This window comes from Syngnathus acus, chromosome 5, assembly GCF_901709675.1.
Source record: "Syngnathus acus chromosome 5, fSynAcu1.2, whole genome shotgun sequence".
In the NCBI taxonomy this organism is placed as follows: Eukaryota; Metazoa; Chordata; class Actinopteri; order Syngnathiformes; family Syngnathidae; genus Syngnathus; species Syngnathus acus.
The window spans coordinates 10,051,169-10,072,864 of NC_051091.1; the positions used below are offsets into that span (position 1 = coordinate 10,051,169).

Consider the following 21,696-nt stretch of genomic DNA (forward strand, 5'->3'; position numbering starts at 1 on the left):
AAATTATTTAGAGCCCAATCCTCCTGTAAGGCAAAAACGGGGTGATAATGCAGCCCGACCTGTGGAAACCCCAATGCATCTTGGGAAGAAGAAGCTGACGTCGTTCTTTCATGAAACGCATACAAGACAAGAGTTGGTCGTCAATTTAAAAAATATCACGTTTAAAACCTTACACATTGGCAAGACAGCAGCATCACACTGGTGAGTTAGTGTACATTTAAACGTAACTGTGTAACAGTTAATTTATTTGGGTTCATAATTCGTAAAAATGTGTTAAATGACGGAGCTGGAAATGAATACACTTAAACTGTATTTTGCGGCCATATCGATTGAAGCTTTCGATAGCTATATTTTGCCTTTGTGCATACGTGTCAATTTTATTTATTATTTTACATTCAAATAAGCCTTTTTCATGCTCGTTTTCCACAGATCGTGTGGAAGCATTCGTGACAAATGGGAGCAGATAAGAGGTGAGTTGCAGTAGTATGATGGCAGTTATGAACTGTTAGATTTATGGTCAACAAACTTTATTAAAACGGAGTCTTGCTTCTAGGATACTGCGTGATGCCAGGGCTTATCAGTTTTATATGTTTCTGAAATGGTCTGGTCATGATTTGTCAATATAAAGGTCAACAATAATTTACTATGTGACGAAACAGATCAATATCAGTTTCATTTTCTAAAGATCACTAATATATTTTTGGGGGGCAAATGACATTAGCCCATCATTGGGGAGTGCTTTGACATAGCATTCAATTGTTCTGCCTGATCGCGTACACCACTCGTATTGATAACTGAACAAATAGTAGTTGTCATATTTTAAGTAGGATTGAATCATTTGAATAATCTGATTGTGTTATGTTGGTCCTTGTGTCATACTGAAATTTGTCATTGCAATTCCCTGTTGAATAGGATAAGTCGCACTGAAAGGAGCGGCAGGTATGGCTCCGACGCACCCCGTGATTCTGATTGGCGTGACAGACGGGAAAAGGATCAAGAGCGCGATCGCCGCTGGTCGGATGAGAGACGAGGAGATCGCAACGAAGGAGAGCGAGACCGTCGAGGATCCAGAGACAGTCCAGAGGTTAATATGCCATAACTGTTACGTTTTTGGTATTGCCGGTTGATCCCAGAGACCTGAAGCAAGGACTTTATCAAACATTAAAAGTAAATATACAATTCACCAGTGCGCGATTCTGTTTTTATTCAAGCCAAGAGAACGAAAAAGACGCAACAGCGACAGATCCGAAGATGGGTATCACTCAGATGGCGACTACCTGGATCAAGATTACAGAAGAGAAAGTGGGGATGAGAAAAGGAGCAAGACTATCATGCTATGGGGTCTTTCGTCACACGTCACAGAGGAAGATGTATGTTTTTGTTGTGCTTGCATGTGGACTATTGATAGTGTGAAAGAAGATTGTAATCATCTTACTGTTTTCTGCAGATATGTTTCGCCATTGATCAGTTGGAGGGTCCCCAGCCTGCCGATGTCAGACTGATGAAAAAAAAGACAGGTGAGACTGGGATGCACGATGGACCTTGACACCCCACCCCGCCCTCGTCTTTGACCATAGGGCAAATCTGCTTCCAGTCAGACCCATTTACCCAAAACAACATGATCAGATTAGTTCTTAACAAAATGAAATGATGCCTTCAAGTGTCCATCATTAGAAATTCAGTCCAGGTAAGTAAGAAGAGCAATAGGAGCACGTTTGTTACTTAGCACGGTGAGAGCAGTGGTATCAGTGGTACCGGGGCAGTTTTTTCCTTTTCGTTTTACTGTGGTAAAACACTTAAGGATTGGCCTGTCATTTACCACGCAAGGCCTGGGTCGTGAAGCACTTTGTGGAACAGTTTTAATAATATGCCCATGGAATCTTAACTAACACGCCTCCCGTCTATATTTGAATGCTGTCTCTAGGTATAAGCCGTGGTTTCGCCTTCGTGGACTTTTATCACTTGCAAGATGCTACCCGATGGATGGAGACCAATCAGGTTGCTTCACAATCGCCAAGTCTAGTTTTAATCTTGGAGATTTAGGGAAAATTATCCCAAAGGCAACCTAAATGCTTTGAGCCAAAATATTATGTGGTGCTTTTTTTTCTCCTGGATGAATACCTTGTTTTGACGTAGTTTATTGTAATGCCAATTATATCTTTGGACTGGTGAGGCCAGCTTTTAAATATACATTGTGTGTATGTAACACTGCAAATACATCGATTAAGCTGGCATTACTGATTAGACTTGGACAGCCCCATGCAAAAAAAATGGACATGTTTTTTTTTTTTTTTTTTTAATATTTATTATAATAGTCCTTTTGCCAACATTTTTTTTTGTGGTGAGCTCATCTGTGGTTTTCCAGAAAACAGAATTGTCTTTTAGGGTCACATAATACACCTTACTCCGGCTCACCCTGAGCACTTGGGTCCCAAACACTTAGAAGCTCTCTCTACACATCACATACACCACCACGTCTGTCTTTAACAAAGGAAACATACTGGGGGTCCCTCACCCCCTCCTCTCCCCTTCCAAAGTGGTTGCTCTGTTGAGTTAAGATCAACACACGCCACAAGTACTCGAGTAACATTTTTTTTCCTCTTTCAGAAACGTCTGGTCATCCAAGGGAAAAATGTGGACATGCACTACAGTCATCCCAGACACAACTATGGAGACTGGCTCTGCAATACTGTAAGTTCTAGCCCTGTCTTGAGTCCTTTCTGCAAGTTACCCACACACTTCTTGCATGTAGACTTTGAAATTGCTGCAGTCCTGGTAGCTTGTCTTCATTCAGCTATATATTGAAATAAATAAAGGCTAGGTGGTATCCCAGGTAAGTCGGTTGTGCTGCACCAAGATAGACTTCAAGTTGTCTCAGGCAGCACTGTGCAAGAGGGCATTTGCAGGTGTATAATAAAAATGATTTGAACGGTTACTTGCAGTGTGGCCTGTACAATTTCCGGAGGCGGCTGAAGTGCTTCAGGTGTTCAGCAGCTAAAGTCGGTAAGTAGTTAAATCAACAGGAGGCCCACCGACTCCCAACATGCAAGCAAGCTGAAGCAACAATGTTGGGATGCAGCCCAGTTTTTGGGACTCCTGGAAGCCTTACGATGGACTGTCAGTTTTACGTTTTGACTCAGTTGGGAAGGAGAGCATGCACTTCAGACAAAATTGTTAATTGGCTGAATTACAAACCTTGGTATTGTCTCTCAAAAGACCGTTGAAAAGGGTTTCAGCTATTGTCCTTTTTTGTTGACTCATCTAAACGTCACGTTTATGGACCAAGTTTCTCTTTCTCTCAACAGAATCTGAGACGAATAGTAATGCTGACCTCAATGATACTCAGCCCGGTGGAGACTTTTGTGGTGACAGTAAGGACCCTTTTAATTTTATAGACATATTGCACCGCTTAATTTAGAGCAGAAGGCCACTCCGCATGTGGTGATGATTTTAATTTGTTCGTTCTCATTCCCAGCAATCATCCTGAGAAATATTGCTCCCCTGAGCTCCGTGGAAGGCATCATGACCGTCCTGGCACCATATGCTAATCTCGCTCCCAACAACATACGCCTAATCAAGGACAAACAGACAGGCCAGAACCGAGGCTTTGCTTTTGTCCAGCTGTCTTCTCCTCTGGTAAAAAACATTTTGTTTATCTTTTAATGTCTACATTGATGGGATACTAAATCATAAATTTCTGCCGTATTTGTGAACACAGGAGGCGTCTCAGCTGCTAACCATCTTACAAGGACTGCAGCCAGGTCTCAAACTGGATGGGAAAACAATTGGGGTGGATTACGCCAAGAGTGCTAGAAAGTGTGTAACTGTCCAACTTCTTGCTTTGTGAGTGGATGATTATTGAGTAGACGGTAATTATTCTTTAATTGTAACTCCAGGGACCTTTTGCTCCCCGATGGGAATCGCGTCAGTGCCTTTTCTGTTGCTAGTACAGCTATTGCTGCGGCCCAGTGGTCCTCAAGTCAGGTAGAAATATTTTCTCGCCCTTTTTCTATCAATAAAAATTCTTACCAAATTGTTGTGATTTTTCAGCCCCAGTCGACTGTCGAAGGAGTATCCGAGTACAGCCTCTTGCACGAAGGCTACACTCCAATGTCGCAGGTCAGCAGAACAGAGAGTTACTGAAAGACGTTACCTGTGTGTAATAATTTACTGACAATTCTGCATTATTTGCAGGCCTACTATCAAGTTGCAGGAGCCAGCACCTCACAGGACAATGGAATTCTTGGAGGTATCAAATGCTAAACTTTCATCACCATTCTTCTATACTCTGGGATTTAAAACATGTAATCTGCATATTTACAGCTGCCCCTAACATGAAGCTTGTTCCGCCGACTGCTGCTGGGGTAGTTCTCCCCCCCACCATGCAAGTCTACCAACCCCATATAATTGGCCAGCCTGCTATTCAGGTAATGTGTTTGATTGTGCTACTAATTCAATGGAAAGTGTCACAAATAACAAACCTATTGGTTGCAGCCATTGCAGCTGGCTCAGAAGTTGGAGGCCAATTCTCAGGCGGCACCTATCTCTGGTGCTGACGCTGTGGCTGCTGCCACGGCAACCACTGCCGCTGCAGCGACAACCTCGGGACAAACTACAGACACGGCCACCGGTACAAACTTTAACAACAGTTATTACCATGTTCAATTGAATGTTATTGTTCTGATTCTTGATGTTGTTTAATTGACACAGTTGTTCCGGACACATCCACTTATCAGTATGATGAATCATCCGGCTATTATTTTGACCCCCAAAGTGGCCTGTACTATGACCCAAACACGCATGTAAGCAGCACACAATTTAATAATCTGTGTTCTGTCATCATCTTGTATTGGACACCTCATGTTGTTTTTTCTCCTCAGTATTATTACAACTCTCAGACTCAGCAGTATCTTTATTGGGATGGTGAGAAGCAGACATATGTCCCCATCTCAGTTGATGCAAACGCTACAGCGGGTCCCACAGCAGCCAATGCTAAAGAACCCCGTGAAGGAAAAGAGAAGAAGGAAAAGCCAAAGAGCAAAACTGCTCAGCAGGTAAGATGTTTGTCCTACACCAGCGCCATGACTATTATTTTCTTTTTGGTTTTCTGTTGACACGGTGATTTCTTTCCAGATTGCTAAAGATATGGAACGCTGGGCCAAAAGTCTTAATAAGCAGAAGGAGAACTTCAAGAGCAGCTTCCAGCCAATCAGTCAAGAGGAAAGGAAGGAGGCAGCCGCTGCTGATGCTGGCTTCATACTTTTTGAAAAAAAGGTACCCCGGTATATTTAGTAACTTTGGTTGGATGTCAGTATTTGGTATTCCTGCTCAAAGTGCATGTACTACATTTTCAGCAAGCCGGAGTGCTAGACAGACTCGTAACAGAGGTGACAGATATTCCTGATGAGGAAGCGGCCACCAGCTCCTCCAAGGTAAATGTTTGTGTCACTTCTCACCTCGGAGGCAATAAAACTGTTGTCATGAAACTGTTTTGCCACTTTTGTGCCCGCCAGTGTGGCCTCGTGGCGGCCTATAGTGGAGACAGTGACCCCGAGGAGGCAGCTGACGGCGGAGAGGGAGGCCAGGACAAGCTGACCGACTGGAAGAAGCTCGCCTGCTTGTTATGCAGGAGGCAGTTTCCCAACAAAGAAGGGCTATTAAGACATCAGCAGCTGTCCGACCTCCACAAGGTAACAAATATTTTTGTGAGCAGTTCACAGTGTTGATGTTTTGCTTACGTCAGATGTGTTTTGTCATTTTTTTAAATTTTTTTTTTTAGAAAAACCTGGAAGTTTTGCGGCGATCCCAAATGAGTGAAGCTGAGCTGGAGGAGTTGGAGAGAAGAGAAACCGAGGTTCGACTAAAGGCGTTTAGGTCACTATTAGCACGTTTGCTAATGGACTCCTATTTTGTCCGTATAGTTGAAATACAGAGACAGAGCAGCCGAGAGACGAGAAAAATACGGTATACCTGAGCCCCCTGTCGCCAAAAAGAAGAAATACAGCCAGCCAACACCAGCTGTGTAAGCATTTTTTATTCCCAACTCAAACACACTGTTGTTAGATTATGCGTCGTGAATAGCATATTCTGATCTGTTTCTTCGTTTCCCGCAGTAACTACGAGCAACCCACCAAAGATGGCCTAAACAGTGACAACATCGGCAATAAAATGTTGCAAGCTATGGGCTGGAAGGAGGGTAAAGGGCTCGGGCGCAACCAGCAGGGCATCACTGCACCTATTCAGGTATTTTAGTAGGAATTGTAATGGTTAACGTCAATCCACTGTATTTAAATGACAAATGGGGAGATTTTTTCACATGCATTGCCCCCTAACCCCCTCTATTCTTTAAGGCCCAACTGAGAACAAAAGGAGCTGGTCTCGGTACTAAAGGCAGCAACTACACCCTCTCGGCATCTGACACGTACAAAGATGCAGTCCGCAAAGCCATGTTTGCTCGCTTTACTGAATTGGAGTGAGCAAGATGAACTGTGAAGTGCTATGGCACATTCCTCCTGTGTGTGTTAATTATTTTGCCTCGAACCACAGTGGCTGAACACTCCAATTGAAGAATCTCACATGGAGGTATATGAAAATAAGTAAATATAATTTATATGTTGTACATATGCACAAAGTAACCATTTCTGTTTTACATAGTGTTCTTTTTTTGTGGTGTTAATAGGATATTCCTTAGTACATCAGAGATTGTACAGTTTATACAAAAAGGCTTGTATGTTTACAGCAAATAAACTACACCAAAAAAAAACACGTCATTAAAAATTTAAAAACTAAAGTTGCACTTTTACCTGGTATGCAAATAAAATCAAATATTAAAAAAAAAATAGGTACCCGGTATGCAAATCAAATCAATTATTAACTGCGGTTCACAGGAAATGTCTCTTGGCAAAATGAATGTGCAACACTGTCATAAGCAACTGCAGTTATTGGATTGGCCCAGACTAAAATGTGCAGGTGTTCCTAAAAAAATGACTTAGTGAGCGCATTATTTTTGGCTCCCCTTTTCGTGCCCTTCCTGTGACGGAAGTTTGCGCTCATTGCTTGTAAGCGGATGTGAACTGGAAATGTAACACTACACTTAACCTGTTGAGATGGACATTATTTACACACGAGGTGACGATCATCATGTTTTCTAGGAATCGCGTTGTTTTTACCGTGACGCTGGTCAGAAACACGAGCGTCGTGATTTACGCACTGGCCTCTCCGTGCGTAAATGATTTTCCACTTGAGCTGCTTGAGGAGCTTGCAGTGTACGTGTAGGAAGCGTTTGCGAGTGGGTGGGTGGCAGTTGGGGGGATTGGAGAGAACGACCAGAAGAGGCGGACCTTCTCCACCCCCCACAGTTTGGACTGCAATGTGCTTGACAATGCATTACTCCAAAAGCACTGTTCGCTACTACCAAGGCGAGCGACCCTCCAATTGTGCGTAAAACTCCCAACACGTTTTAATATATAAAAACCAAGGAGGAAAACGACTTTCCGTCACGCGCCTGAGGAATTTATCCTGGCAATTTCTCCATTTTAACCTTTTTGGTAAGACATACATTTTCTGATTTCTTTTCTTTTTTTAAAGTACGTTTCATTGTGTTTTTATTGTCCGTGCGTGCATCTTACTGGAGTGATCCGGTTGAAAGGACGAGGAGATAAATAAAACCAGAGTTCAGGAGGCTGGCCATTTGAGGACCACCTATCGGATTAACATGAGTTTGGTGTTATTTTTTCTTCTTCCTCTTTAGAGAGGGTTCTTAAACATCATCATAATGATAGTTACATATGGAAACGAAACCGCGTGTTTTGGGGATCTCTACCGCGTGTGCGCCAAGTCCACATGTCACGACCATGTGGCTCACTGACAGATTGTGCTTTATCTTTTGTTTCGCATGGCTTCAGAAATATATACGTAGTACCGTGCTCGGGTAATTTTCTTTTCTTTTTTTTTTATTCCAATGTTTAGTCCAGCGGCATCAACGCAAGCTAATTTTGTTACAGGACCAGCAACAGGTCAACAAACCCAACAAATCTGGTTAATGTTATTTAAAATGTTAATCTAAGTCATCAATAGGCGGCGGCATGGTGATATATTGGTTAGCACGTCCGCCTCGCAGTTCAGGGCCCAGGGTTCGACTCTGGTCCCAGCTTGTTGCGTTTGCATGTTCTTAAAACATGCATGATAAGTAAAAAAAAAAAAAAAAAAAGAAGAGTAAGCCCTCCAAATTGAGCGTAGTTGTGAATGTGATTGTGAATGATCATTTGTCACCACACCCTGCAATTGGCTGGCGACCAATCCATGGTGTGCCCCGATTCTCACCCAAAGTCAGCAATAGGAATTCCATCTTAGTGGTGACTCCTGGTCTGTGTATGCTGCCATGCATATCACTGCAAAATAATGACATCGAATCTAAGACCTGTATAAAAAAATAAAAAAACTGAACTGTGTCCCTAAGCAAGTTCCCTCCTTATCTGCATTCATGCAGATGTGCCGTTGAATCCATCATCTCCAGTTTGTCAAAGAAGTCTGATGAAATCATGACATCAGATTTGAGCTACACATCCACATAGGAAATTAAAAATAAGTTATTTCATTTTTAATATTTTTAATTATTTCATTAATCGGTTATCAGAATTTTACCAAACCAAATATCAGAATTGGCATCTAACTATACACCCCAAAAAAAAAAAAAAAAAAAACCTCAAAATTGGTCTGGCCCTATTTTGGGGTGTAGAGAGAGTAGTGTTTTTTACTTTAGCCCTCAATCCTAACATCATCAACATGCTGGATTTTACCTGCTGGGTTCATTACAGCTGGCTAGTGGTCAGATAAACCCGGCTGCGGTCAGCAACCTTTACTTGCATTGACCAGTTTAAGCAGACGTTGGTCAGGTGTTTTCTATTTGCGGGAGGGAGGCAGCCATCTGTGTGGTAGGGATCATCAGGGGTACAGCGGAAATCCAATTTCACATCACTGGTCAGAACACTATTGTGATTAATGTTTCTCTTCTCATCCATACCAGCGACAGGCAGAACAATTGAATTTTCTTCCATTAGATGCCAGAAGCTGTCCATTCATATAAAAAGAACAAGTCATGGCTTCCGATGAGTACGTCAGTGTTGTGTACATTTCGATTAAACAGGCCCAGATTTCATATTGAAACATTTGAACAGACCTGCCAAAATCTCCAAACCTCAGAAGAGTGGAAGCTGCTTTTACCTTAGATTTTTTTCCCAGTAGGTGTCATGACTTGGTGTTCCAAAACGTCTGTCCCAATATTTCGACAGTAGTAGCTAAACTGAGCATTTTATGAATTTGATCATCTATGAAGTGCAGACTTCCTCTGGAGGTCAACCACACATTTTTCGTTCTGTCTCAATGCTGGAAATGTACAATATTGTGTAAACAGGCATGACGCTTTTGGGATGAGGCTACTGCCAATGAACTTTGGATGGTAAAATATTTGCTTGGTATGGATTTTTTTTAATCTGGAAAAAATACTTAAGTGGATAGGTACAATTTGTTCTTTGTGGTTTTGCCAATTTTTTCTTTATACGCGAGTTAAAAATATTGTTTTGCCATTACTATTCCTCGAGTCAAAAGTTTCCAAGATGTCACTAAATAATTGCTTTTGCAACATAAAAATGGATACCATACCTGGCAACAATGGTCGTCGCAATAATTTTTTCATTTGCCTTCCACTTGATTCTTTTCTTGTTATATTTAAAATAATATTAAACCTTCATTTTGTCATTTTTTTTAGCCAAAATTAAACTTACTGGTCGCGTTTCTTAATGATAGTTGTTGACGGGTCATCGTTACATAAATGACCAATTTGCTGAATTGTCAAGATTACAGTTGTATCTAACGAAGTCTTCTTAAAGTGAGCTTCTGAGCACAGAACGGGTTGTGTGCGTCAAGTGGTGCCCGCCTTCACATAAGAGCATGTGTCCCAGTGGAACTCAGAAGGCACGTGGCCGAGGATGAGCTGACGCTGCCAAGCGCTCTGGACTCAACCTCGTGCCTGTTCCTAATCGAGCACGACCACATGGGCCTCCTCTCCTAAACACTTGCCCAACTGACACAACGGAAAATGTTGACAGCCCCACTTTTTATGCATTTGCTTGTTCATTTTCCACTCACCTGGTCAAACACTGGAAAATTCACAGCAAGAGCTTTTCATGACAATTGATTTGCTTTTCACAACGGTTATTTGATAGATAAGAACAATTAACTGCAAATGTTTAAAAAGCCAAACAAGTTATGTTTAAATGTTCGCATTTTTATTTAGTTGGTTGTTAGCATGCCTGAAGCCACCTCCAGCCGCCGGCTGCTTCCAAATTGGCTCTTGCGTAACAATTACAGGGGATTGGCTCTGCCCAACTTGAGGTTGATTACGCACGCAGGGATTTTCCACTGTGAATATTTATATATCTAATATTTATGCGTGGTCCGAGCAGGTCGGGGAGGGCAACTCACTCCTAAAACAATTTGATTTCCTATGTTCGTAATGCACTTTTCCGTAATTAGACTCAACCCATGCTTTAAAATTTATCTATTCTGTGTCCTTTGAGGTTTGTGTAAAAGTGAGCACCATGTTTTAATGGACTGTGATTTTTTTTCTTTTTTTGGCATTACTTATACAAGCTGTGTTGCCGGTAATTTGAGTGGTTTTGTTGTTAAACAGTATTACATTATTATCTGTAGCAACCAGCATGTGAAACCTCTCCGAATCGGCTGCCTTGTGACACGCAGTACGCAAAACACAAAAGCAAACACGCAAAAAGTCAAACAGGCCTTGACCGAGACGGTGTGATTTGTTTGCTTGCGATATTATGTAACGAGGGCACATTTGTGTTATCCGACTGACGGCATCCTTCGATCAAAGTTGCGAGGTGTTGGTGAATGAATTGGTTTTGTTGGAAGTCATTGTGTCAACAGAGGAACTGGCTTAGGGCAAGAAAGCCATGCAACAGACGGAAACCTAATAACAGCAACCATTTTGCCTTCGACTTCAAAATAACTTGACTTGACTTGACTTGACTTGACTTAACTTCAAAATAAAAGATTCCTTGTGATATTTTGTTTTTATATTTATATATTGTACTAACAAAGCACCGCAGAGGCAAATCCTACAATACTATGGATTCAATTATTCATATTACATATTGTGGCCTTATGTAGTCATCCATTTTGTCGATTGTCCATCTTGCTGTTTTCCTTCTCCATTAGAAACTGACAACGAACGATCCAAAAAGCGTTGGCGACACCTTTCACGATGGAGCAAGCTCAGTCCGAGATGAACATCCTATCCAACGGGAAAAGCCACAACCTCGGAGATGACGTGGACGTGCCGATAAAGACGTTGCTCGAGGATGATCAGTGAGTGTTTCCGGTACTCCGCAAGCATGTCATGTGTATTTGCACTATAAATTTCTCATTGTGTATTTGCGCTATGAATTTGTCATTGCTTAAGAGCTTTGTAACAGGTTGACTGAGTGATGACTAAATGCCTGTTTGCTTTTGTTTTTTTTATTATTGCATGTTTATTTTATTGCCTCAATGGGTGGATCCTTGCACAGAAATGCCACTCAGACAGTCAGGTAGGTTTAAACTGAATTTCAACTTCATTTACTGACTTTAACCGATCACATGGTTTGAACGTTACTAGCAAAAGTGCTTAACTTTCACTTGTGCTAATTGCCTGCATGTCTCACATTAGATTTGATGATCCTGAAGGAGCATTGGAGAATGAGGAATTTTTGCCAAGTGCAGATGGAAAGAAACCAGTCCGATTCACAGACGTGAGAAAACACAATTCACCATGTAGTTTTTTTTATTTATTTGCTATTATATATTTGTGTTTGTTGTATCAGTTTGAAGGGAAAACCTCTTTTGGTATGTCTGTCTTCAACCTGGGTAATGCCATAATGGGAAGTGGAATTCTGGGACTGGCTTATGCCATGGCCAACACTGGCATCCTCCTCTTCTTGTGAGTAACACCAATGATACTCAGTGCCTTATTTAGCATCTCTACAGCGGGGGTGTTGAAAGTGTGAGGATTGCAGCTCGACAAAAAAAATGGACTGATAATTAGTTTTAACGGTGAGAAAGTAGTAGCAGATAGAGACCCACACATTGATGAAAATGACATTTCTCATAATAAACAAACGAGAGAACCCACTGTTGGACATTCCGATTTGGTCAGAGGGTGCACCCACATCAATCCCCTTTCCCAAGCCCTTAAGTCCACTCAGTATTTCTGGGTGGGTGAAGGCTTTGTAAACGTTGACTTGAGCCTTGAGAAAGCTCCAGCATTTAAAAGTTTCGTGACTGTGTTCATCAATGGACAATTGTTCATGCTGACATTTCATTCGGAACACCTGCAGAGTCGAATGAAATTTCAATAGGAGAAATCAACCAAAAATTCAGTTTGATCCTTTTGTGAGGTGAGGCGTGGAATGTAAGCCAAACATTGAGGCAGTAAAGACAGGTTGATTATTAGACATCCAAAGTGAGGTTGGGAAAGCTTGCAGTGTCAAGGTCTTTAGTTGCAGGACATGAAGGTAGCTCACCCAGCTAAGACAGAAATTCGAGTCTTTATCTACCCCAATTCTTCCACTTGTGCACCCTGCATTCAAACAAACAGGCAGTCAGACTAAATGACCAGCGGTTACCAAGGCCATGTCTGACAGCTGCAGTCTGCACGTCGTAAGAGGACATAAATGAGCAAATCCAGATCCCACATTAGAGCGCCATGTTGGACTATTTTAGGCTGTGGCCTTTCTGGAGTCGGTAAGAGAGTATACATATAGTTTGGTTTATTATGGGACATGTTCTCTTTGGAAATGTTGCCTAAATGTCTTTGGCTCAGGTTTAGACGAGACTAATAGCAAGTTAACAGAAAGTGAACAAACATAGGAAGTCAAAACTTAAAATAAAACTGGTACCAGCAATATTTCTCAAACACAAAATGGAAAGATCTGCTAACAGAAGACAAAAGTCAGAATGTGAATCCGCTAATCCAATCAGCGTACGAAGAATTGGAAATGACAAGGACAGAAAATGTAAAAATGGAATCATGTTGCAGGTTTCTTCTGACTGCAATAGCTGCCTTGTCATCTTATTCCATTCATCTGCTACTCAAATCCTCCGGCATTGTGGGTAAGAATGTCTTATAGTCATTGAATATCATTAAATATTCAAATGATCATTTCACTTACCTGTCAAAAGCTTCAATAGTGCATGTGGTGTTTTCTATAAACTTGCAATTGCCCGCGATGTCTCCTAGATAACAATTTTGTGGTTTCAGGAATTCGGGCTTACGAACAGCTTGGCTTCAGGGCCTTTGGCACTCCTGGAAAAATGGCGGCCGGCATTGCAATCACACTGCAGAACATTGGAGGTGACTGATTAAATCATCTCAAACTGGGAGTCGCAGTTTTTTTCAGGCCAACTAATGATTTAATATTTGCTCTCTGTTGCAGCCATGTCCAGCTACCTGTACATTGTGAAATCCGAGTTACCTCTGGTCATCCAAGCATTCTTGAAGGCCGACCCGAGCGCAGAGTGAGTGGCCAGCACCGACGCTCGTGACTTCGCAGCTTGTCCGATCGAGCTGGCATTCGAGGGGTGTGATGAAAATGGATGCTTGTAATTGAACGAGTCAGAGAGGGGCTTGTCTGGATAGCTGTTGGCTGATTTGGTGCAGACACAATGTCAACTTCCAGTCATGCCAAATATGTTTTACATGAGACCGCGCAGCACTTCTCTGGGTTCCTACCACCTCTTCCAATGTAAACAAACAAAAAAAAGGAATGCTGCCAGATACCTTAAGGTCACTCCCATAGGTCAAATTGTGTTGTAGAGTTGAATAACTTTTCACCAGATACACACAAACAAGTGACAGCAGCAGATGGGGACACAAGGTCTTCATTCTGAGCCCGAGGCGCCACCTCTCATCAAAGGTTCACGCCAGCCCGGCGTGCCTCCTGTCGTTCCAATCCATGGAATCGAGGGAGTCATGTTTTTTTATTTACAGCTCCAGCTTCTTAAAATAGCTGGCGATGACTTGCGGCTGATGAACGAAATGCCACCTCCCACTTAAGAAGTCATTAAAATACTATGATAGAAATTTATATATAGTAGTACAAGATGCAAACACTAAAAATAAAGCCACATTGGCCACACAAGGAGAAATTGAAGTTATGCATGTGAACTTGGAACTGGCACTTGACTCTTCTGACCCTGGAGTGAACAAAGTGTCACATTTCAGTTGGTTACATAAGTGTATTTTTAAAAAGTGAAGCGTAACAACACTCAACAGGGCTTCCTGTCCATTGGGAGCTACTTTGACAAAATACAAAAAGATGGGCACATGTTTATGTTTTCAAATATGTGGCCATCATTTATAGTCAGTACCTGGCAAGTGTGATCACGCCAGTCTGAAAACTGGTTCCGTTGCATTTTTGTTTTGAAAAAAATGTTGAAACTGAAAAAAAGTCAAAGTATTTACTGGTGCCAAGGAATCAATCTTGGCTAAGGTTTGATGTGAAATCTGAACTATAATGACCGGCTGGGAGGTTGTTAAAAGATCACCTTAGAGTGCTACATAGATGCCAACGATGGATGTTTGCACTTAACCATCTTTGGCCCCTTGAGAGATTTGTTTTCTTTGGCATGCTCGGTGAGAAATCCCCCGCGCGCCATTTAGCACCTCGTTGGCCGTATGCGTTGAGGAACGATGACTTTGTCTGTTGACTGTAAACTGTTATGAAGCGATGTCAAAACAATGAATAAATACTGGAGGTCCATCCAACAATAATGTAGGTCAGCTATTTAAAAAAATACATATAGAAAACACTCTGGGCGGTTTACCTCAGTCAACCCTCCAAAATCAAACACCCCAAAAGTTGTATCATTTGAAGTTCAGCCAAAAATAAAAGGTTTATGATAGTCAGCAATATTTTTCCTATACATAGTTGAAATGAGAAGTTGAATGTCAACCAGCATTTGGAATTTCTTGTATTCACTGTACATACTGAATATTCTACAGGGATTATGTTTTATTAATGTCATCAATGGAGAGCTTGTTGAATGGTGTGTGTGGGAGTCCACATTTAGCAGATGCTGAGTCAGCAACCGCGATTGAAAACAAGGCAATGCTAACATTGGCTATGCAATTACAGCCGAGCATGTTTTATAGACTGCGTCTTGTTTAGCGTGTGTTGGCTTAAGCCCGTCCTTCCTTCTGGGCAGCTGCCAGTCTTCTCATATTATAAACCCTCAATTGTAAAGGATTCTATTTTTGTGTGACTGCATGAGCAAAAACTACACAAGTAATTTTACTGTTGGAGAATCAAAGAAATGAATACTTGCATATTAAACAATATTATGATTGACAATATATTTTAAGCAGTGAGGTCATGCACTTTATGCTGTCCTTAACAGTCTTTGGTACTTGAATGGCAACTACCTGGTCGTCATGGTCTCCGCCAGTGTCATCCTGCCCCTGGCTCTGATGAAGCAGCTGGGTGAGCAGACATTCGATCCTCCCTTTCCACATACTCTTTGACTCAAAGTTCAAATATCCTGTCAAATATAGCAATTGTGTATTATTGAATAAGCTCCACCCCTTTTGTTTTTTTTATCAGGTTACCTTGGTTATACCAGTGGATTTTCTCTCAGCTGCATGGTGTTCTTCCTCACTGCGGTATGTCGACCGAGTGGAAAACAATCTAAAAAAGATACGAATTAAAACAAAAAACTATTTCCTGGTACTGTAGAAATAGTTTTTTCATGATGAAATTTGAATTTTGTCACATGGTGTCTGTCATTTGATGGTTGCCATAGAGACTGGAAGAGTCACAGAAAGGCAAATGGCGTTTCATTTGATTTCCCCGCCAGGTCATCTACAAGAAGTTCCAAATCCCGTGCCCCTTCCAGGAGTTCAACTCTCTCAACAACACCGCAGCCCATCACAGCCTGAACGTGTCGAACCACGTCGGTGATCACCTCTTAACTCACGAAGAGGACGACGCCCTTTGCGGGCCGCGCATGTTCACCATCAACTCACAAGTGAGCCCGCACACACGATATGGATCTTAATCAATGTGGTTGGGGAATCTTACAAAGATAGATTGGAATGTTTTAAGGAAGCCATTTTGGATCCTTGTGTACCACCTTTGTTTTGGTGTAATGTATCATGTGCTTCTCCACAGACAGCCTACACCATCCCCATCTTGGCTTTTGCCTTTGTTTGCCACCCAGAGGTCCTCCCCATTTACACCGAGCTTCGCGAGTGAGTTGCTTGTCCCCAAAAACTAATATCATGCACAAGCTCAAAATATATGACACGGTAATCATATTTTATTTTAAATTGCAGCCCTACTAAAGAGAAGATGCAGAAGGTGTCCAACATCTCCATCTTTGTCATGTACACCATGTACTTTCTGGCAGCTCTCTTTGGCTACCTAACCTTCTACGGTGAATGCTCGTATTTGAATCCAAATTATGTATCCACAAATTGATTGTTTTGTAGTTATTAACAAAACATACTGCTTTTAGAATATACAAAGGACATTTTTTCTTTTTTATTAACTTTCTGAATTTTTTTCGTGCAGGAAATGTGGAGCCAGAATTACTTCACACTTACAGCCGCATAGATCCTTACGACACGTTAATCCTGTGTGTGCGTGTGGCCGTCCTCACCGCCGTCACACTCACAGTCCCCATTGTGCTCTTTCCCGTGAGTTTCCCATTTCTTATGCTTGGAGACCACAATGGAGCACAATGATGTGGTTAATCTCATTTTGTCTGCCTGTGTGTGTGTGTGTGTATGTGTGTGTGCGCAGGTGCGCAGAGCCATCCAGCAGATGTTGTTCCCTACCAAGGCTTTCAGCTGGCTGCGTCACATAGCCATCGCTGTGGTTCTGCTCATGTTTATCAATATGCTGGTCATTTTCGCTCCCAACATTCTGGGCATCTTCGGAATCATCGGTTAGTACATATTTGGCAAATGACCGGTGAATGAACATTTTCTGTTTTCTTTTCCCAAAAATCAACTCGACAAAAATCAACTCGACAACTTTAATTAAACAAATAGGATTATGATTTACTTATCGTGTCTGTGTTTACAGGCTAAGTTATTATTTACTTATTGTGTCTGTGTTTACAGTCTAAATCCACAATGTTTGACATTCTTCTACCTGTTCCATACCCCTGCCTGGAATTCTAAAAAACGTGACTATTGCATGTTGACATAGAAAAGGGGGGGGGGGGGGGGGGGGGCGATGTACAACCAAATAGAGTCAATATTACCGTGCCACTCATTTCACAGAACTGAGGTCATCTTTCTTTGGCCTGAGTTGAAAGTTGAAAGCGTTTCTGTTTACTTGCTGCTGTCAAGGACGTTTTCAGAGGAGCCGTTAGCCTGACAAACATGTGAGAGTGCAAACATAGAATGCCTGTAAACATACATCAGGGGAGAACCTGGCTCACAACGGGACTGATAGAGAAAGACGACTTTTAGCACAATGAGACCGACGTGTCGTAAAAGATCATGAAGGAGACACTGTTGTTGTGTGAGGTGCGCTGAAGAACACTACTGATGTCCTTGCAACACATATGGGGCACTTTTTTGCAAAAAGAGTGAACAAAAAGTGTCCAAACCTCTCCAAAAAAGACGTGCACGTGATTATTAAAGCAAAAAACAAGTGAGTATTACTTTTAGGGTGTGCACACTTATCCAACTCGCCTATTGGTTATTTTTTTCCATTTGTCTCACTTTCTTCAGTCACATTGTACTGATTATAATTTGTTTTTTTGTAACTTATATTTACATTTTTAGTGATCTGCTAACCATTTAATGTTAATTTGCATTTCTGATCATGATAACTATTTAGCAGATGTAGGCATTCTGTCAGACTGATGGAAAGTCCGTCACTGTTCGTTGCTTATTTTACCCACGATAGTCGATTGACGGCAAAGTTAAAAAAAAAAGACGATCACTGACACTGACAGAAGCATATTTTTTTTCTCCTCCATGATTCCAGGTGCTACATCTGCTCCTTGCCTTATTTTCATCTTCCCCGCTGTCTTCTACATCCGCATTGTTCCCAAAGAAAGCGAACCCTTCAACTCTCGCCCCAAGATCCTGGTGAGAATTTTTAGACCAGTTCTACTCTCATCCCCGCCATGCAGCAATTCCATCCCTAAATTCTTTTTTTATAGGCTACCTGCTTTGCCGCCTTGGGTGTCTCCTTCATGATAATGAGTCTGAGTTTCATTATCATCGACTGGACGACGGGGAGCAGCAATGCCGGCGGGGGCCACTAGGAGCCATGACAATTAAGAGCATGCACATCAAAAAGTGCCAAGCAAAATACCACACTTGTATTGCTAAATGAAGTGACATTTTACTGCAACGTTATACACGGACACTCACTGGCCACCTGATTAGGTACCCTCGATAAAGCTCAGGCATAACAGATAATTTTACGACGCTATGAGGAAAAAATTGCACTGCGTCACACTTATGCTTTTCTTACTAAACAAGGTAACCAAAATATCTACAAATAGTTGACTGCAAACTTTCAAATGAACACGTTTGAGCAACTCTTTTAGCTTTATTATCTTTTTAAATCAAATGCATAGCTACAGACCTAATTCGATTGTAGTAACTGAATGTACAAGAGCATAATAGTGCTCTTTAATTTCATAATGCAACCATGAGTTTTGAGCTAATCCAGCCACGTTACGCACAAGCAACAGCAGCTGGCACTGTAAAAACCAAAATTGTAGGCTAATAATTTATTTTTGCATGCACAAGGAGATAAATGACATTCAACCAGGAGTGTATATTTCTATATCTGCTATTTTTTAAAATTCAAAAGGTCTACATATATTTAACTACTGTTGAGTTAATTGCTCAGGCACATTGTGTAATTTTGTAATTATGTGTAATCGCACACACAACATTTTTAACACCGCATATCCTGCTAAAGGTCGCAAAGCCTAACCCGGGGGTCAGCAACTTGGGTTCTTAGGGGCTCCTATCCAGCCTGTTTTAGGTGCAGCCCTACTAGGACACACCTGATTCAAATGACCGGACTTGGTGACCTCTGACCTAACCCAACATCAGACCTCCCTGACCTGAACTGGTCGAACAACCAGCCGCACTGAGTGGGAATTGATCCCTCGCTGCCCGCACACAAGTCAGGCGAGATGTTGACTGAAATAAAAAATAAACTCAATTAATTGTAGAGATCATATTGTGAAATGAGACATTTTTAAAGGGAGAGGAGTATGAATGAAGTGAGAGCATGTCTGCTATTGTAGTTAGTCTTGATTTGTGTTGATGCTGTCGATTTAGATACATTTTAAGATATAAAAAAAAAAAATCCAAATGTAATGACACTTACCTAAAAGCAGAGCAACATGAATATCAACCGACTGATGGGTTTGAAAGTTAATTTGGTAACAAGCTCTTGTGAGGATGACAACATTCTGTTGTCGCTTGTTTATTGAGGTGAAATCCTTTGCAGAATGGCATTACGTTTTTCGTATATCTACGATGTTTATGATCACCTGTCCATTTCAATCTTAAATGATTTCGGGTTGTGTTATTGTGGTAATTGTTTTCTTTTTTAACACACACAGCACTAACAGCATGCATATACTGTATGTTCTCTTTGTGCTGATTTAACATTTTTCTTATTTTCAATGGAAATATTTAATGTACGATATAGTTTTTCAAGTATGAAAGCACAAAACAAATAAATTCAGAGCTATTTTTTTTAAAAAGCTATTTCCCCCCCCCCCCCAAGGTGTACTGCATGTAAACAAACAATATTTTATATTTGAACAAATTCCACAGTTTATTTATGGATAAATCTCTTATCTTAGCTCTAGCCATTTGAATTCATGCTATTAAGGTATTTTCACTGATAAATTGTGAACAACTCAAGGAAATGATTGTCCTTTCTTTACAATATATTTGCCAAAACAACAACAAACTACCTACTGTTTGAAGAAAATAGCCTTTAACTTTTAACACACAAATGCTGCAAGGTCAGTGAATACAATATGTCAAACAATTATTATTGTAGCTGAGGTTACAATACAGTCGTCTCTGGAAATGACAAAGTTTATGAATGAGGGTTGAGACTTAGCTTTACATTGATGCTGTATATAAATGTAAACATTTTATATTTGTGAGCCCTTCTGCATTAAAGTGTAAATAGCCGGTTTTAGTTTGACAATAAAATAATGGTAAATGTTTTATTCCATCATCTATTGTGCTGTTTTTTTCTGTCTTGCACTCTAAATTGAACCTGACTCAGATTGACAAACATTTTATTGTCACTATTCTAAAATATTATTGCACCCAAGCATGGTAGTACATTTTAGAACAATGACAATTATGTATTATAACGCACAGTATGTGGATTGTCCATCAGAGGCTGCTGTTTGTTTACTTCCCATTCTTTATTTAAAATAGTGAATCCGTCTGTCAAGCCTGCTTGAAAACTAAAGTACTTGTACATGCTTACCTCCTACTACTGGTAATAATAATTACCCCCAAAAAACAATAATATTCAAGTACAGTAATGAAGTACTTATACTTCCTTACCTCCAATTAGTGGTAGTAATAATTACCCCATGACCAACTCTATACAATACACTGATACAACTGTGACTAAAAGGTTTTTAATTAACTCAAGGAAGAGGAAACTAAAATAGATTTAAGTATCTCAAGGAAGCTGAAACAAATAAGCGACGTGACTCAGCTAAAATATCATCTAGCAAACTGTTTTTACAGCATAGCCGAAAGGTGAGGCAAAGCAGGGTAGGTTTATTTATGTTGCGCATTTTTTTTGAACAAGGTATCGCAATGTATCTATTTACATAGGTTCAGAACATTTAAAGTCAACATTTGAATAAAAAATGACAAAAAAATTGAAAGGCAAAATAATTAGAAAAAAAACTTACAACATTTAAAGGCAAAGAAGAGAAATTAAACCAATTGTAAAAAATGACAAAGTATTTACAGCGCAAGAACTTCTTTTTGATAAAAATGTTGCAAAAAAACTTATGGGGGAAGGGAAAAAGAATATAATTTGTATGTAAAAGCCTTTACACTTGGGGCTATTTAACTTCAGTTCTGTTGGCAGTATAACAGCTAAATGCTAATGCAACAGTTTGCGCCAAACCCAGCTACTATTTCATAGTTGTTCTAAAAATATAATCACCTCTCATTAATGCCTGTCTAATTTATTTTTGGTGTCATTATTGTTCAAGTAGCTCCCATTCTCATTCAGTGAGAGTGGGAACGTGAGTTTGACTGTTTGTCAAGGGTGTAGTCAACCATTGTTGTCAGGTAGGATTGGTTCTCGCTACCCGTGACCTTGAACAGGAAAGCCCCAAAACATACAATAATCTCCATGTGACGTTGTAACGTTCACATTTTCTATGTACACAAATTGTTGAATAACAATAGCTCGCTAATGTGACTGAAGAAGTCAAGTTGACGTGCCAAGTTGTTGCGAAACCAAGACTAATGGTGCAGAAATCTTCCATCCTCAAGGTAACACATGATCTTCGATGATAATAAATTGTATAAATAAACAACCGGTACAACGTGCTGGTCGCTGATAGTGTAGCGAACAAACATGCTCAAAATGTCTCCATCAC

The 21,696-nt window shown here is 40.8% G+C and overlaps 2 protein-coding genes across 5 annotated transcripts; both read left to right on the forward strand.

Annotated features, from left to right (window-relative positions):
- Positions 1–69: 69 nt before the first annotated feature.
- rbm5 (RNA binding motif protein 5) lies at positions 70–6,754 on the forward strand. Of its 3 annotated transcripts, none has more exons than XM_037251011.1 (25): positions 70–201; positions 430–470; positions 913–1,084; positions 1,212–1,370; positions 1,448–1,517; positions 1,925–1,998; positions 2,608–2,691; positions 2,943–3,003; positions 3,306–3,371; positions 3,476–3,636; positions 3,719–3,816; positions 3,897–3,984; positions 4,051–4,119; positions 4,195–4,249; positions 4,324–4,427; positions 4,495–4,630; positions 4,711–4,802; positions 4,881–5,054; positions 5,134–5,274; positions 5,355–5,432; positions 5,514–5,690; positions 5,780–5,854; positions 5,922–6,022; positions 6,114–6,243; positions 6,351–6,754. In XM_037251011.1, the coding sequence occupies exons 2-25, from the start codon at positions 454–456 to the stop codon at positions 6,474–6,476; spliced, it is 2,508 nt and encodes an 835-aa protein (XP_037106906.1). In that variant the 5' UTR covers positions 70–201; positions 430–453; the 3' UTR covers positions 6,477–6,754. The 3 variants fall into 3 exon arrangements, with proteins under 3 accessions (XP_037106906.1, XP_037106907.1, XP_037106908.1); XM_037251012.1 differs by having other exon boundaries at positions 4,057–4,119; positions 6,351–6,565; XM_037251013.1 differs by lacking the exons at positions 70–201; positions 430–470; positions 913–1,084; positions 1,925–1,998 and having other exon boundaries at positions 1,353–1,370; positions 6,351–6,565.
- Positions 6,755–7,351: 597 nt separating this feature from the next.
- On the forward strand, positions 7,352–20,294 carry LOC119122610 (sodium-coupled neutral amino acid transporter 3-like). 2 transcript variants are annotated; one of them, XM_037251014.1, is made up of 17 exons: positions 7,355–7,547; positions 11,236–11,385; positions 11,586–11,606; positions 11,726–11,807; positions 11,880–11,995; positions 13,094–13,167; positions 13,316–13,408; positions 13,491–13,572; positions 15,454–15,536; positions 15,657–15,715; positions 15,910–16,080; positions 16,224–16,303; positions 16,388–16,488; positions 16,626–16,750; positions 16,857–17,001; positions 18,057–18,160; positions 18,235–20,294. In XM_037251014.1, exons 2-17 carry the CDS (start codon positions 11,282–11,284, stop codon positions 18,337–18,339), a joined length of 1,545 nt encoding a protein of 514 aa, XP_037106909.1. In that variant the 5' UTR covers positions 7,355–7,547; positions 11,236–11,281; the 3' UTR covers positions 18,340–20,294. The 2 variants fall into 2 exon arrangements, with proteins under 2 accessions (XP_037106910.1, XP_037106909.1); XM_037251015.1 differs by lacking the exon at positions 11,586–11,606 and having other exon boundaries at positions 7,352–7,547.
- The last annotated feature ends 1,402 nt before the right edge of the window (positions 20,295–21,696 follow it).

Excerpts from the sequence above, each read along its gene's own strand:
- rbm5 (XM_037251011.1), top strand. Across the intron at positions 1,085-1,211 it reads GATCCAGAGACAGTCCAGAG|CCAAGAGAACGAAAAAGACG; the intron begins GTTAATATGCCA and ends TTTTTATTCAAG. Across the intron at positions 5,275-5,354 it reads TCATACTTTTTGAAAAAAAG|CAAGCCGGAGTGCTAGACAG; the intron begins GTACCCCGGTAT and ends CTACATTTTCAG.
- LOC119122610 (XM_037251014.1), top strand. The coding sequence starts at position 11,282 with ATGGAGCAAGCTCAGTCCGAGATGAACATCCTATCCAACGGGAAAAGC. Across the intron at positions 11,808-11,879 it reads AACCAGTCCGATTCACAGAC|TTTGAAGGGAAAACCTCTTT; the intron begins GTGAGAAAACAC and ends TTGTTGTATCAG. Across the intron at positions 13,168-13,315 it reads CAAATCCTCCGGCATTGTGG|GAATTCGGGCTTACGAACAG; the intron begins GTAAGAATGTCT and ends TTGTGGTTTCAG.